Genomic DNA, 17,837 nt, shown 5'->3' with positions numbered 1-17,837 from the left:
ACTTTATTTTACTTAATTTATATAGCATGGACCATATCAATCATGACAATATAGCGCTTTATAAAGGAGATGGGCAAACATATAAATGCTAAACATCACAACCAGCTGGGGTCCTTTTATGCTAACAATCAGCCTAATACCAAGAGCAGAAAATTATTAACATTTATTATAACAATTAGTTTGATAGGAACATGAAGGCTTGCATAGTAGAGACATAAACATCTTTTCCATATCCTCCGTAGAGGGAGTGGCATTTTAGTAACAAACCAAGACAGGAGGATGTGTTCTTTATTTCATTCTCATACAGGCATGACCCTCAATCATCAAAATCAAAGTGTATCCGGAAGGTGCCTCCTTTATTGTTGAATGCAGTGCTCAGCTCTTTAACTCCCTAATGAAGGCCCGAATGAAGGCCCTGGACTAGGTTGTTCTTAATAGTGCTAGAGGGATGGTGGTCCAAATGTTGGTGCAGCTTCTGAGTTAATGGTTGTTTCCTGAGTTGGAGAGCATTTCTTTGTTCCTAGAGTTTTAGTGTTTTCCCAGAATTTTCAGTTTCAATGGTAAATAGTAAGGTGTATTGTGATGGAGGACACTGAGTGTAATGCAAGACATGATAAAAATGCACTTTTTTAAAAATTAATTAAGAGCCATTTTAGAGATCTTAAAACTTGAGAGATGCGCTCTATGGAGAGTGTCTATAACGATATGTAGTCCACATCAAGAAGTTATGATGTTACACCTGCAGTCTCCATTCAGGGCTCTCCAATGTCGGTCCTGGACCTAAATGTAGATATGCTAAAAATCTGTCCCTCAAGGACCGACATTGGACAACCCTGAGTTCTAGAGGAACTTTTACAGGGCTCCTCAATGATCATTTTTCTTGACAGCAAAAGAGAACAAGTGCATTTAGTGGTTATGCAGTTGTTTGCCATTGCTTCGTGGTTCCAATCCTGGCTCACCGTTTGGTCACATTGTGCCTTCCTGGTCAAATCATGTTCTATATTTAACCTTTGGGTTCGTTAGCTGTCACAAATCGAGAGCACTAAGAAACTAGCCCACAACCACTGAGTGCGGTATAAAAAAAACAGTATTTTATATTTAGTGCTCCTGGGTTTATGCCGTTTATTTTATACAACCTCTGTATTTGTTCAGATATATAGTTTCTTATCTTATTGGTAGTTACCCATATCTTTTTGGTTGGTGGACAAATTAATTTGTAACTACTTTATTTCCTCATTTCTTTAACCAATGATAAATGTATACTCACACTACAATGTGTTCGATTTCAGTGTGCTTGTTAGCTGCACTCTCATGAGAAAGATAGAATTGTAGTACAAGCACATGTGCATATCTCCTACTTTGTAAGTCGAGCATGCCAGACATCTGATTGGGTTTCAAAAGACCTATTGTGGACTTACAAAAAACCTCCAGAAGCTTACTGCCCACCTATAGCTTAGCATTGGTTGGTTTTATTGACACTCATTTGCTTACGTCTTATTTAATGGCTTTTCTTGCCCCTCCTTGACCCCTGGAGCAAAGTTTCTTTACCATCTCTCTCACTTGGTGGCCTCTATCATTCCACTGCTCATGTTTATGTAACTACCTTTTTTTCTTTTTGCTTAAGCACTCCATGAGACTACATGTGTTTTTCAGCTTTCCTCCACTCCCATCAACACTCCTTGTTGCTGTCTCCCTCATGTTCCTGATTATGTGGGTTTTCCCTCACCAGCCAAATTCCCTCCCTCCCCCATGCTCCTTGTTGCTTGTCGATGGTGTACAGTAAGGTCAGTCCTCCTGGCTTTGCCAGTGCTTTTTTTTAACATGTTGTTGCTTTCTGTTTTACAATGTAGAGATTCCTTTTTAGAGAATAAGACCTCCATCGAGGCTTTAAAGGCCAGCTGTAAAATTGCATTAACAGATTACTCGAGGACAGCGGACCTATTTACGCTCTGCGAATAATCCTTGTATGCATAGTACTATGTATTTATGGTATAAATATGATGCTAATTCTAACTATCTTGATTAGAATACAAATCCCACCTCTCGAGCTTTCTTAACACGATATTGATTTGGCTACAAAAGCACTCTGAGCTATGAACAACTGGAATGCACACTGGATTATAAATGGGAAACGCAGGCTAGGATCTTTAAACGTATTGAATGCATGGTATTATGGGAAATAAAATAATAGCACTTTTTCGCAGTGTTAGTAACCTGAGGAGGAAAGTTCAACAAAATGATCTAATGCAATTATTAACTGGTGAGAGCTGCGTGGGAAATTTTAAGAAGGTTGTAGCTAAAATCAGGGGTACCCTCTTCTAATAACAATTTGTTTTGTATATAATGAAATGTTCATACTGTTATTTTGCAAACTATACATAAACTGTGTTCAAAATGAAAATATGTAATGTACACTATTTTGGCCTGACTAAAGTCGCAAAAGTTGAGAAAGTTGCCTAAAAGACACACTACCGTGACCCTACTGACTGCATATTTCCACAACCTTAACCAGATCCCATTCAGTTATGACAACTCTGGAAATATTTCGCCTGACTACTGAGAATGCTCTCATGTCACACTAATGGTAGATTGTGGGAGCTATGAATGCCAAATAACAGGAAAAATAACTTGTTTTGTGTAAGTGTTAGTAACCATGGATCAATGTGTTATAGCTATGTTATTAAGGGCCAAGAAACCTTTGCTTGTAGCCCAAGTTTGGTACATTAAAATCCATAAAAATAAAATATTTCCTAAAAACAGATTTAGGAAACTATAACAGCAGTAGTGTGTATCTGAAAAAGGGTGTATATTCAGGATTTAGTGCACCACATGCTACAAAAGTTTGATTGCCAAATTAATTTTTTATAGTGTCTTATCAACTGAAAATCTGGATTCATTGTTCATTTGAAATTTCTAATGTGTTTTAATGATTACCAGGTGTGTACTTGTGAATTGAGCCTGTACCTACTTTAATGCATTTTAAATACATTTTACTATAGATATGAAGACACATGACTGGTTTTTTACCCATCTTAATTTTGACCCCAACTCCTTTACAAAGTGCTCTCTGCACCATGTGTAATGCATTTTTTTATAATATAAGCATAAACTCTCCAATTTCTGGTTTTGTGCTGCAAAATCTGTGCGTTTCAATCTGTTCATCTATCCTCGTTCACAACATTAAACTTAAATCGTCGCCAGAAGGGTGTCTTCGGAATGGAATGTCGTCCCCAGTAACTACAAAAAAAAAAAAAAGATAGACAAGTCAAGAGTATCACTTTATTCGATTTGAACAATGCAAATCATAGAAGTACATAAAATCATGCAATTCATTTTAACATAAAAAAGTAAGCAATAAAATTGGATCACAAATCAGACATTACAGCTCCAAAAACGGACTTTAAAAAACCAGATAAAAACCATGATGAATAAAAACATACATTTGGAGTGGACAAAAATTGCAGAAACAGTCAGGCAGGCCACACCTGAGTAAAATTCATTGAAGGTAAAGTGGCCGAATAAAATTATATCTAAGTGTATTATATTTAGGACAAATGAAAATAACTTGCAGAGTGACCGGAATAGAAGTCAAATCGCAAGTATATACCATCCTAACATAAGCTGAGGGAACATATTCAATCTGAAATAGGTCAGAAGTCTTCTATCAAGGCAGGGCATATCTAGGGTCAGATAAAATCCAATATTATTCATTGATTTGACCATGGAATAATGGGTCAGTGAGCGCTTGATCAATGCAAGGACTTCCCTTTTAGCACATGCCTTGGAGTAAAATGCCCGTTTGACCCACATGATATCTGCTTTGCAAATACAATCTGGATCAAAAATAAGATCAGGACTGTTAAGGTCGCTCAAGGTGCGCATGATATAATACAATCATGGTATACAGCAATGCTACCATTCCAGACAAATACGATCCCTCACAATATCGCTATAAAGGTAAGTTCACCTTTCAACCAAACTGAGAGCCACAGAGGCAGTGGGAGGATTTCAATTAAATCTAAAATATAAACCCAATTCCTCATGGACAATCTTAAAAGGGACGCTTTGAGGGATCTTTCACCCACGCCTCCAAAAATTGTTTTTTGCTATCTGAATAGAGGCACAAGACATGTGTCCCCAGATCTCACACCTAAAGATAACTGTAGGGATACATTTTGCTTTATAAATATCAATGGTCAGCTTGATGTGAGTTTGTTCCAAGCGTCTTACAAAATCCCCTTTACTGTGTACAACTCTGTTGAAAGACTAAATTATTGTGAATCAAAGCGTGCCAGTTCAGCTGAAAGACCAATAAAATGCCCAAATATAGAAAACTTTCAACTCTCCTAATGTGTTGGTCATTAATCATGTTTTCACTTTTTGGTCCAACCACCATAATGTCTGATTTAAAGAAATTTGTTTCCAGGTCCATACTGTCCATAAAGTTGAAAAACGATCAAACAGATGTTGCAGGCCGTTTGCAGTACACACAATCAAAACTGTGTCATCCGGGTAAAGCAGGGCTGGCACAGGTCTGCTTCCACCCTTTGGGAAGCCCTGACACTGCTCAATTTATAAAGTACTCTAGCTGGTTAATATAAAGGATAAAAAGAAAAGGAGCTATAATACAACTGTTAGAACTGGGGGTCGCTAGTTGGCAGAGGTAAGTACCTTAGACCAAGTAGGGACCCTTGCTTCTAGTCAGGGTGAAGGAATAACCCTCTGAGATAACCCCCGCTCACCCTCTAGGTAGCATGGCGCGAGCAGCCTAGGGTAAACAGAGGCAATGTGGACAACATTTGCACTTAACACAACAGTAATTCCCAATCCACCACAAACTGAGACCAAACAGGTAAGTATGTTTTATAAAAATATATAACTTTATCTAGTTTCAGCAATGTAAATGAGGCAGTTGCACGATAATCACTTTAGTATAGAAGTGATGCACTTAATCTTAATTGGTGTTACTTAATTTCAGGAAGTTCTCAGGTAAACGAATGTCTCTAGTCTCTTTAGTCGGCCAAAAAGATATGCCAATGATGTTGTGATTAAAACGCTCTAAAAAATGAGCAGTCCAAGCAATGCCACTGTTAAAACAATATGCCCCAATGATCCCCTGGCTTCAGGGACCACAAGCGCTTCAAGCGCGTCTCACCCGGTATCCTGGAGGAGGGGGGACTTCTTTCCCCGTGCTCGCGGTGACGCTGGGCCCCCAGGGGCACCTCGCGGGGGAATGCTCAGTACCGCTCCAGCCCGGCCGGTCTCAGGACGCTCTCCGCCCGCTCTGGTTCCTTCAGAGAGCAGCGGGGAGCAGAGACGGCAGGCCGGGGGCTGGAGCACTTGATCCGATCCCTCGGCGAGGTCAGGTCACTTCTTCCCGGGCCCGGCGGTGAGCGCGGTGATTCTTCGGCTCTTCCAGCCGCCTCCGCCCAAGCAGCCAATCCCGTCGCGGCTCTCCAGGCGAGCCTCCAACAGCACCCGGGAGTCAGCCAATGGCAGTGCGGCTCCCGGGCAGTAAACAATGACGCTCCGCGACTTCGGCCAATCACGGCCCACCACTGCTGATGACACTGCGCCGCACGGGCCAATCCCGTCGCGGCGTTAGTGAGGGGGCTCGGCTCCCTCCACCAATGGGAGCGCGGCGGCTTCGTTCTTCGCCGTTTGAGCTCCGATCAGGATGGCGCTTCACTCAGAGGTTCTCTGGCCCCGGGCAGCGGCGGTGATACGGCCAGCAATTGTTTTTCAGCGCTTCTTGCGCGGAGGTGGCCCACAAGTTCAGCTCTTCGCCCCACACGTGTCGATATACACGGCGACCTCGGCCACACAGTAGGCTGATTCAGCGCGGCGCCCTCAAGCAGATTAGAGGGTAGCCCGTGCGCTAAGCAGACAACTACCGGGTTTCACGATCTCTTCGCCACACAGCCGTTTCAGGAGGGCACAGCAGGTTCTTGTGGTCCTTGGGCAACCTTTATGTTCCTGGGTTGCAGACAGGGAGCCAGCTCTTCTCAGGCCCTTGGAGATTCAAGTTGTAGACACAGCACACAGCAAAGTCTTAGCAGTTTCAAGCAGGCAGGGTCACAGCAAAGTCCCTTTCTCCTCTTCAGCTTTCAGTTGCAACAGCAGAACAGGTCAGCCCTTAGAGCACACAGCAAGGCAATCTTCCTTTAGTTCTTCAGCTGTCCTTTCTTCCAGCAGAGGTTCCTTCTTGCTTGTAGAATTTTAGAATCTAATCTTCTGTAGTAAGGGGTCCTTCCCTTATACCCCTGAACGCCTTTGAAGTCCTTTGTGCAAGGGGGTCCTTGGCTCTGGAATGTTTCTGGTGTTCTTCTTCCTGACCGCTTCAGGGCCAGAGGTGACAGTGGGCCGGCAGGGGAGTTAGCCAGCACGGTGGTCAGGCAGGCACAGCCCAGCACTATCAGGCGCTTCTCTCTCCCCTTCCCCGGGCAACAGATGTCGCCTTTCACCCCTGGGCTGACTCCAACCCCCTCCGGGGCCCTGCAGCTCCTGTCACGCAGGCATTCCACACACAGGCCCAGGCACACAGAAAGGTTTATACAAAAGAACAGCCACTTTCTAAAAGTGCTATTCTCAACCCCAGGATCCAAAAACAACCTTCACTAAAAGATGTGTCATTTAATTCTGAGTTCAGGGATATCTTTCATGGATGTTCCATCTTGTTCCTATAGGAAGATAGGCTGGGATCCAATGGGACCAGCCTCCCCATGTTACCCTAGGGAGCCTTACAGCCCTACAGCAGTGAGCACACAAAGTGGCTGCTGCTCTCTACCAGAGCATGTTACCTGCACTAGTACATGCTCTACCCTATCCATACACTGCACCCTGCCCAGGGGGGTACCTGGACCCTTCCATAGGGGTGGCTGATGCGCACAGACAGGGGAGGGTTAAGCCCAGCCAGTGGGGACACTGGCCAGGCGGACATGACAGTCCACTGACTGCACACAGGCCCTGCGCTGGCAGGCCTGAGACACCATTTTAGAGCTACTGATGTGGGTGGCGCAATCTGCGCTGCAGGCCCACTAGTAGCATCTGTCATCACCAGCCCTGGCACACACAGTGCACTTTACTAGGGACTTCATGGTGATACAGATATGCCAATCAGGTATACCCAATCAATATGACAATTTACAGAGGGAGCACTTACCCTCTGACACTGTTCAGCAGTGGCAGAGGGTCCAAAGCATCTAAATCAGCAAAAACGAAATCCAGCACAGCATCAAAAATACATGAGTCAGAGGCAAAAAGATGGGTAAAAACCACGCCAAGGATGTCAGGTCTAACACGTGTCCCCTCCAGCTGAAAGTGGGGAGAACTACCCAACCTCTTAGGAGTCCTCATCACTAAGGCGGAAGAATCTGGACAGACCGTCAGCATTGGCGTGTTCTGTACCAGGGCGGTGCTCCACCGTGAAGTCCATCCCCTGTAGGGAAATGGACCACCTCAACAGTTTTGGATTCTCGCCCCTCATATGAATTAACCATCTGAGGGGCCTGTGGTCGGTCTGAACACGGAAGTGAGTCCCAAACAGGTAGGGCCTCAGCTTCTTCAGAGCCCAGACCACAGCGAAAGCTTCCCTTTCGATTGCACTCCATCTCCGTTCCCTGGGGAGTAGCCTCCTACTAATGAAAGCCACTGGTTGGTCTCCACCCTCATCATTGGCCTGGGAGAGTACTGCTCCCACGCCTTGCTCTGAAGCGTCAGTTTGTACAATAAACTCACTTGAAAAGTCAGGTGCCTTAAGCACCGGGGCTGTGCACATGGCAGTCTTGAGGGTGTCAAAAGCAGTTTGACAGGCCTCAGTCCAATTCACTTTTCTGGGCTGATTTCTAGATGTCAGCTCTGTCAAAGGGGCTACAATAGTGCCATAACCTTTGACAAACCGTCTGTAATACCCGGTGAGACCTAAAAAGGCTCTCACCTCAGTCTGGGTCTTAGGGGGTTCCCAAGCCAGAATGGTATCAATCTTCGCCTGTAGGGACGCCACCTGGCCGCTCCCCACCTGGTGTCCCAAGTACACCACAGATCCCTGCCCTATCTGGCACTTACTGGCCTTGATAGTGAGGCCTGCCTTCTGCAGAGCCTTCAACACTGCGCAGAGGTGTTGCAAGTGTTCCTCCCATGTGGAGCTGAACACAGCAATGTCATCCAGGTATGCTGTGCTGAATTCCTCCAGCCCTGCTAATACCTGGTTGACCAGTCTCTGGAATGTGGCCGGGGCATTTTTCAACCCAAAGGGCATGACACGAAACTGGAAGTGCCCCTCGGGTGTGGAAAATGCTGACCTTTCCTTGGCCCCCTCAGTTAAGGCAATCTGCCAGTAACCTGAAGTTAAATCAAAAGTGCTCAGGTACCGGGCAGCTCCCAACCGATCCACCAGCTCATCAGCTCTGGGGATGGGGTGCGCGTCAGTCTTGGTGACCGCATTGAGCCCGCGGTAGTCCACGCAGAACCGGAGTTCTGGGGGGCCACCAGGTGTAGCAGCTTTCTTAGGCACTAAGACCACTGGGCTAGCCCAGGGGCTGCTGGAGGGCTCAATTACCCCTAGCGCTAACATCTTCGAAACCTCTTCTTTGATGCTAGCCCTGACCTTGTCAGCCACTCTGTAAAACTTCTGTTTCACAGGCAGGTTGTCACCGGTGTCCACATCGTGGACGCACCACTTGGTGACACCTGGGGTCAGGGAGAACAGGGGGGCGAACTGACCCAAGACTTGGCGACAGTCCTTCTGCTGCTCTGGGGTCAGGGTGGGTGAGAGTATCACACCATCCACTGACCCATCCTGCTCCTTGACTGCCAGGAGGTCAGGGAGAGGATCACTATCCTCCTCCCCTCCAGCATCTGTAGCCATGAGCATGGTCACTTCAGTCCTCTCAAAGTGGGGTTTGAGGCGGTTCACATATAGCACCCTCAGGGGTTGCCTGGGAGTCTTCAGGTTAACCAAATAGGTAACCTCGCTCTTGCGCTCCACCACCTCATATGGCCCTGACCATTTGTCACGGAGCGCACAAGGCTCCACCGGCGCCATCACCCACACCTTCTGCCCAGGTTGGAACTCCACAAGAGAGGTGTTCTGGTCATACCACCTCTTCATTTCCTCTTGGCTAGCCTCCAGGTTCTCTTGAGCGAGCTTCCTGAAGCGCTTGGTCTGGTTGCGAATGGCCAGCACATAGCTGAACACATCCTGAGGGGTTTTCCCACGGGATTTCTCCCACCCCTCCTTCACCAGAGTAAGAGGCCCTCTGACAGGGTGGCCGTACAGCAACTCAAAGGGACTGAACCCTAAGGATTTCTGAGGCACCTCCCTGTAGGCAAACAACAGGCATGGTAACAAGACGTCCCATTTCCGCCTCATGGGCTCCTCTAGGCCCATAATCATGCCCTTCAAGGTGCGGTTGAATCTCTCAACCAACCCATTTCCTTGAGGGTGGTAAGGAGTGGTGAATTTGTATGTCACCCCACACTCCGCCCACAGGGACTTCATATACCTAGAAATGAAGTTTGTCCCCCTGTCCGAGACCACCTCCCTGGGAAATCCCACCCGGGAAAAGATCCCCATCAGGGCACGGCCCACCACTGGGGCTGTGACTGTCCTGAGCGGGATGGCTTCCGGATACCGAGTGGCATGGTCCACCAAGACCAGGATAAACCTGTTGCCTAGGGCTGTCTTGGGATCCAGGGGCCCCACGATGTCAATGCCCACCCGCTCAAAAGGGGTGCTCACCACGGGAAAGGGTTGGAGGGGTGCCACGCACTTCCCTCCGCTCTTGCCACTGGCCTGACAAGTCTGACAAGACTTACAAAAGGCAGCGACGTGCTTCTTCATCTGGGGCCAGTAGAAATGGGTGACAAGCCTGTGATAGGTCTTGTCTTGCCCCAGATGTCCTGCGAGAGGCACGTCATGAGCCAGACCCAGTAGGAAGTTCCTGAAGCGCTCGGGCACTACCAGCACTCGGGCTGCACCGGGCTCAGCGAACTTAGGCTCACTATAAAGTAAGTCATCCTCCCAGTAGATCAAATGTTCCTTGGACCCCAGGCCTGCGGCCTGGTCTGCAGCCTGCTGCCGCACACCAACGAGAGAAGGGCACTCCTTCTGAGCCTGGCAGAATTCCTCCCTGGAGGGACCACCCTCCTGCTGCCACTGGGACAGCTCAGGCAATTCCCCTAGTTCGGCCACCTGCTCCCCTGTAGGTTCCAGGGCATCCCCCTCTGGGTCTGCCTCCTCCTGGACCGTGGGAACAGTGGGGGCCGGTTTCCCGCGCCCTCTACCCCTTCTTCTCCTGGTAGGTTCCTGGGCCATTGTTCCAGGCTCCAGCTCTGCTAGACCGCCCTCTCTGGCTGTCATGGCCCGGATGGACACACAGATCCACGCAGGCAAACCCAACATCTCCAAGTGAGTCCTGTGCTCTACATCTTTCCATGGAGAGCTCTCCAGGTCATTACCTAATAGACAATCTACTGGCAAGGCATCACTTACAACAACTTCCAATGTACCGGAGACTCCTCCCCACTCAAATGGAACACGTGCCAACTTGCAGTAGCGCACTGAACTGTCAGCTGCCACCACAGGACGGAGTACATTGGGAATGATCTGCTCTTCAGACACCCATTGACACCTGACAGATGTCACACTGGCCCCGGTGTCTCTCAGAGCGTCTATCTCCTTTCCATTGATGGTCACCTTCTGCCCATATTTCTTAGTGTTTAAGGGCAGCAAGGCTTCCTGAGCCATCTCTTGGTCTCCTAAAGAGACAAGGGTCATCACTGCTAACCCCTCCTCCCCACTAGAAATCAAATCCCCTCCCAAAGCAACACTGGCTAACGCCGGTGCTGGAGCACCAATGGGTGCTGGAGGTTTCTTTGGACATTTGGGGGCAATGTGCCCCACCTCCCCACAGGTAAAGCAGGTAGGCGGGGGCCTGTTGTCCTGCTTGCCCTTACGGGGCCAGGACTTCTTAGACTTGGGGGGTTGAGACACCTTCTCCTGGGAACCAGTTTGGGGCCCTTTAGAAGACTCCTTTTGATTACCCGTGTCCCCCCCACTCTTCTGCTGGGGACCCTGTCCACCCTTGGCTGGGGTACTTACCACCCCCTTGTGGACCCTGGTGCTAGTCCACCGGTCCGCCTCTTTAGCAAGCTCACTGGGATCAGTTAACTTGCTATCCAAAAGATGCTGGCGCAGCTCGGGGACACATAAACTACTTAAGTGCTCCCTACTAATCAAGTGGCACAACGGTGTGCACCTGTTACAACGCATTTTTTACAACGCACTACTGTTACAACGCATCCATTACAACGCGGATACTGTTACAACTCATGTTTTTACAACGCATTTTTTTACAACGCAGGTACCTTTACAACGCATACCATTACAACGTAAGTATTGGTAAGTATATCGTTATTTTTTAAATGTTATATGTTTGGGGTAAAGGGGTATTTTTAGGGGTTAGGGTCAGTTTTGGGTTTTTGGGTAAAGGGGTATTTTTAGGGTTTAGGGTCAGTTTTCAGTTTTTGGGTAAAGGGGTATTTTTAGGGTTCAGGGTCAGTTTTCAGTTTTTGGGTAAAGGGGTATTTTTAGGGTTCAGGGTCAGTTTTCAGTTTTTGGGTAAAGGGGTATTTTTAGGGTTCAGGGTCAGTTTTCAGTTTTTGGGTAAAGGGGTATTTTTAGGGTTCAGGGTCAGTTTTCAGTTTTTGGGTAAAGGGGTATTTTTAGGGTTCAGGGTCAGTTTTCAGTTTTTGGGTAAAGGGGTATTTTTAGGGTTCAGGGTCAGTTTTCAGTTTTTGGGTAAAGGGGTATTTTTAGGGTTCAGGGTCAGTTTTCAGTTTTTGGGGTACAGGGTAAAAATAAATTAAATTTAATTTTAAATTAAATTATTTAATAGTAAATAAATTAAATTAAATTACATTGCATTATTTTTGGGGTTGAGGGTCAGTTTTGAGTTTTTGGGGTACAGGGGTACAGGGTAAAAATAAAGTTATATTTTTTTTTAATTTTCAATAATTAATTTAAATTATATTTCATAAAATTACTTTAATTTATTTTTGGGGTTTGGGGTCAGTTTTCAGTTTCTGGGGTACAGGGGTACATGGTAAAAATAAAGTAATATTAATTTAAATTTAAAATAATTAACGGAAATTAAATTATTTAAAATTACATTAAATGATATTTTTAAAATTAAGTTACTATTATATTATTAATATTAACATATACTTACCAATACTTACGTTGTAATGGTCTGCGTTGTAAAGGTACCTGCGTTGTAAAAAAATGCGTTGTAAATACATGCGTTGTTACAGTATCCGCGTTGTAAAAACCGCGTTGTAACGGTATGCGGAGTAAAAGTCCGCGTTGTAACATCATATATCCGGCACAACCCACATAATCAGTAACTTTGCTGCCCTTTATCCAACCTTCCAGTGCACGCGTGTACATACTCACACACTCCACCCAAGTACTTGAATCAAGCTTCTTGAAGTTCCTAAACTTCTGGCGGTACTGTTCTGCAGTGAGCCCATACCTGAGGCATAAAGCCTCCTTCATGGCGGAGTAGGATAAAGCATCCTCTGCGTCTAAGGGTGCCAAAACATCCCTCCCTGAGGCCTCAAAATGCTTCCACAATCCTGCTCCCCAATTCTTCTCAGGCACTTCATTCATCTTTAAGGCAAGTTCATACGCTCTGAACCACGCATAAATATCCTCACCCCGCTGATAATTCTGTACCAGATCCTTTGGTATGTATACCTTACCCGCCTGTACTGGTTGTGCGCTGCCACCATTAGAGCTGGACCCCCCTTGTTTTTCTTTGATGTCCAGCTCCCTCATGTTCCTCTCATGAGTCAATTTGAGTTTCTTCTCCTCCAAAGCGAGAGCATGTCTTCTCTCTTGCGCCGCTCTCTCCTGCGCCTCTTTCTCAATTTCCGCTCTGAGTTTCAAAAGCTCAATCTCATGAGCCCAATCTCTCTGATTATCCTCCAGCTCCTCTGGAGAAATAACCCTACTGGAGTGGTTGCTGCCAGCCTTAGATGCTGACCGCGCTGGCAAATCACTGAGCAAAACAACATTCTCCGGTGCGCCTTCCACTTCAGTAGCTTCTTCTGAGCCATGTTTGGCCTCCCACCAGGCCCTCAGAGCTTTCTGTAGCTCTCCCTTCTTTGCGCTGCCCTTCACTGGGCATCCAAGCTGTTTGCAGAATTGTTTCAGGATATCCTTTCTGTAGTTGTACAACTCCTGAACTTCGAATTCCACTTCCAATTCTACTCTCACGCTTGCCGCTTTCACAGACATGATGCTTCCTAACCTTTTCAACCAAAGGTTTCACCAAAAAGAAAAAAAAATCTTGCGCAACCTGTGCTGCTAAACTAGACTAGTGATGTACAAGAGATCACTGCAGGTCAAGTGCAATTCTTAGTTCCAAATCCGCACCGCTGTCCAACAATGTTAGAACTGGGGGTCGCTAGTTGGCAGAGGTAAGTACCTTAGACCAAGTAGGGACCCTTGCTTCTAGTCAGGGTGAAGGAATAACCCTCTGAGATAACCCCCGCTCACCCTCTAGGTAGCATGGCGCGAGCAGCCTAGGCTAAACAGAGGCAATGTGGACAACATTTGCACTTAACACAACAGTAATTCCCAATCCACCACAAACTGAGACCACACAGGTAAGTATGTTTTATAAAAATATATAACTTTATCTAGTTTCAGCAATGTAAATGAGGCAGTTGCACGATAATCACTTTAGTATAGAAGTGATGCACTTAATCTTAATTGGTGTTACTTAATTTCAGGAAGTTCTCAGGTAAACGAATGTCTCTAGTCTCTTTAGTCGGCCAAAAAGATATGCCAATGATGTTGTGATTAAAACGCTCTCAAAAATGAGCAGTCCAAGCAATGCCACTGTTAAAACAATATGCCCCAATGATCCCCTGGCTTCAGGGACCACAAGCGCTTCAAGCGCGTCTCACCCGGTATCCTGGAGGAGGGGGGACTTCTTTCCCCGTGCTCGCGGTGACGCTGGGCCCCCAGGGGCACCTCGCGGGGGAATGCTCAGTACCGCTCCAGCCCGGCCGGTCTCAGGACGCTCTCCGCCCGCTCTGGTTCCTTCAGAGAGCAGCGGGGAGCAGAGACGGCAGGCCGGGGGCTGGAGCACTTGATCCGATCCCTCGGCGAGGTCAGGTCACTTCTTCCCGGGCCCGGCGGTGAGCGCGGTGATTCTTCGGCTCTTCCAGCCGCCTCCGCCCAAGCAGCCAATCCCGTCGCGGCTCTCCAGGCGAGCCTCCAACAGCACCCGGGAGTCAGCCAATGGCAGTGCGGCTCCCGGGCAGTAAACAATGACGCTCCGCGACTTCGGCCAATCACGGCCCACCACTGCTGATGACGCTGCGCCGCACGGGCCAATCCCGTCGCGGCGTTAGTGAGGGGGCTCGGCTCCCTCCACCAATGGGAGCGCGGCGGCTTCGTTCTTCGCCGTTTGAGCTCCGATCAGGATGGCGCTTCACGCAGAGGTTCTCTGGCCCCGGGCAGCGGCGGTGATACGGCCAGCAATTGTTTTTCAGCGCTTCTTGCGCGGAGGTGGCCCACAAGTTCAGCTCTTCGCCCCACACGTGTCGATATACACGGCGACCTCGGCCACACAGTAGGCTGATTCAGCGCGGCGCCCTCAAGCAGATTAGAGGGTAGCCCGTGCGCTAAGCAGACAACTACCGGGTTTCACGATCTCTTCGCCACACAGCCGTTTCAGGAGGGCACAGCAGGTTCTTGTGGTCCTTGGGCAACCTTTATGTTCCTGGGTTGCAGACAGGGAGCCAGCTCTTCTCAGGCCCTTGGAGATTCAAGTTGTAGACACAGCACACAGCAAAGTCTTAGCAGTTTCAAGCAGGCAGGGTCACAGCTCACAGCAAAGTCCCTTTCTCCTCTTCAGCTTTCAGTTGCAACAGCAGAACAGGTCAGCCCTTAGAGCACACAGCAAGGCAATCTTCCTTTAGTTCTTCAGCTGTCCTTTCTTCCAGCAGAGGTTCCTTCTTGCTTGTAGAATTTTAGAATCTAATCTTCTGTAGTAAGGGGGCCTTCCCTTATACCCCTGAACGCCTTTGAAGTCCTTTGTGCAAGGGGGTCCTTGGCTCTGGAATGTTTCTGGTGTTCTTCTTCCTGACAGCTTCAGGGCCAGAGGGGACAGTGGGCTGGCAGGGGAGTTAGCCAGCACGGTGGTCAGGCAGGCACAGCCCAGCACTATCAGGCGCTTCTCTCTCCCCTTACCCGGGCAACAGATGTCGCCTTTCACCCCTGGGCTGACTCCAACCCCCTCCGGGGCCCTGCAGCTCCTGTCACGCAGGCATTCCACACACAGGCCCAGGCACACAGAAAGGTTTATACAAAAGAACAGCCACTTTCTAAAAGTGCTATTCTCAACCCCAGGATCCAAAAACAACCTTCACTAAAAGATGTGTCATTTAATTCTGAGTTCAGGGATATCTTTCCTGGATGTTCCATCTTGTTCCTATAGGAAGATAGGCTGGATCCAATGGGACCAGCCTCCCCATGTTACCCTAGGGAGCCTTACAGCTCTACAGCAGTGAGCACACAAAGTGGCTGCTGCTCTCTACCAGAGCATGTTACCTGCACTAGTACATGCTCTACCCTATCCATACACTGCACCCTGCCCAGGGGGGTACCTGGAGCCTTCCATAGGGGTGGCTGATGCGCACAGACAGGGGAGGGTTAAGCCCAGCCAGTGGGGACACTGGCCAGGCGGACATGACAGTCCACTGACTGCACACAGGCCCTGCGCTGGCAGGCCTGAGACACCATTTTAGAGCTACTCATGTGGGTGGCGCAATCTGCGCTGCAGGCCCACTAGTAGCATCTGTCATCACCAGCCCTGGCACACACAGTGCACTTTACTAGGGACTTCATGGTGATACAGATATGCCAATCAGGTATACCCAATCAATATGACAATTTACAGAGGAAGCACTTACTCTCTGACACTGTTCAGCAGTGGCAGAGGGTCCAAAGCATCTAAATCAGCAAAAACGAAATCCAGCACAGCATCAAAAATACATGAGTCAGAGGCAAAAAGATGGGGAAAAACCACGCCAAGGATGTCAGGTCTAACAACAACCCTCTACTCAGCCTAAAGTGCATCGTGCACTCCCCATTGGGGCCATACCTCACAGAGGCTATAAGCCCCATCGTGCAAATTATGCGAAAAAGTGACAATGGACTTCACAATCCCCATGGACTCCAGCACGGCCCAGAGCTTAGCTCTGTTAACAGTATCAAAAGCTGTGCTGAGGTCTATGGAGGCCAAGTAAATAGACCCCTTTTTGGCTTTCGTATATTTGTTGATAAGCAAATATAAGTTAAAATTCTGCTCCACCGTCCAACACCTAGTCGTAAATCCATATTGTATAACAGAAAAGATAACATGCTCATCTGCTCAGGCTGGTAATCAATTGAGCAGGACCTGGTCAATTATTTTAAATTGCGGGTACACGAACAATATAGGCCTGTAGCAAGCGGGTCCGCTCTATTCCCTTAGTTAACAAGCCTTGGCATATGCAATAGGTCTAGCCTTTGGGACCTTATAAGAGTGTGCTTGGGGCTGTCTTACAGTGAGTGGCAGACTGCCTATGCATTTCTACTTTTTTTGCTGTATTTTTGAGCTCGGTCAATGCTACATGTTGATGCAACCCATTCATTACCTAGCACCTTTAGAATGGACAGTTTAACTTTTCATAATTTTAAACTTTGAATGGCTGTTGCAAATGTTTGCAAACAAATCGCAGGCTTGTCAATACCAGACTTGTGTGCCAATACTTGTGATCTTCTGTTAAATAGCATCAGTTACTTTCCTCTTTTCCGGTGAGGTTTTTTAGTTTTGAGCCACTTTGAGGCTTGGTCCTTATAAACGCCTGTGAAGCCTGGCAGAGCCTCTCAGAAGCGCCCCTCCCCACCTGTTTTCAGGGGGAGTTCCCGGGTCAGAGGATGGGTGGCCTGTGTCTGAGGGTACACAATAACTTCTGTTTGGACTGCACGGCTGAGTGGGCGCCAAGAAGGATGTTATTGCTGTTCCAGAGTAACATCTAAACCTAAGGCATGCAATGAAACAGATGTTTACAGCACAAGAGAATTAAACTACTGATGAGCCTGCCAGGCTGGAGGGCAGGTGTCCAATGCTGTCTAGGTTCGATGCAAGTGTTGCAGCACTTTACACTGGTACTGGGCTTGCATATTGTGCTCGTGGAAGTATGGGGGCTTTAGAAACCAGATAAGACTGACATCATTCAAGCTTCAAGCCTGTGATAATGTTGAGTCAGTGAGCCAGCGAGTGGTGCGCGCCCGCTGCAAAGACGCTAGAAGAAAAGAAAACAAAAAAAGCCTGTAAAGTGGTGCGCGAACTGCAAAGAATTTAAAGAATGCAGCAGGCACAGTGCAGGACCGCTGCTTGCTCCCGAGCTCCCTAGGTCATGGGAGAGAGAAGGCGGGACATGCACCCGTCTTTGGCCAATTGCGTGCTGTCTTTCTTAGAAAGACGCACGCAAAGGCCAGTAGCGTGCGAGCAACAAAAAAACACGCACGAGCATGTGGTCCAAGTTGGAAGTCCTTATTAGAAGCCTGGTAGAGCAGCGCATGCATGTTGGCTCAGGCGACACCTAAAAACAGGGTCAATCACAGATTTTTGCCATGACAAGGACAAAGGTCCACGGGCAGCAGCATTTAAGTGCATGGTCAATAAAGGGGCCCAAAGATTGGGACAGGATTTATATGAATCCCCTGGAACCCCATCTGGGCCCTGATCTTTCCCAGAAGGCAGAGCCAAAATAGC

At 47.7% G+C, this 17,837-nt stretch overlaps 1 protein-coding gene across 1 annotated transcript in view; it reads right to left on the bottom strand.

Moving 5' to 3' along the window:
- Window positions 1-1,597: 1,597 nt before the first annotated feature.
- XAF1 (XIAP associated factor 1) overlaps window positions 1,598-17,837 on the bottom strand; it is a 110,086-nt gene continuing 93,846 nt past the window's right edge. The window contains exon 8 of the mRNA XM_086947738.1: window positions 1,598-3,237. Within this exon, the coding sequence (XP_086803864.1) occupies window positions 3,173-3,237 (65 nt within the window). The 3' untranslated portion in view covers window positions 1,598-3,172. The remainder of the gene's footprint in view (window positions 3,238-17,837) is intronic.

The sequence above is a fragment of the Lissotriton vulgaris genome, chromosome 12, assembly GCF_964263255.1.
Source record: "Lissotriton vulgaris chromosome 12, aLisVul1.2, whole genome shotgun sequence".
Classification (NCBI taxonomy): domain Eukaryota; kingdom Metazoa; phylum Chordata; class Amphibia; order Caudata; family Salamandridae; genus Lissotriton; species Lissotriton vulgaris.
The sequence above is the reverse complement of the archived record's forward strand: the minus strand, read 5'-3'. Positions and strand labels throughout refer to the sequence as shown.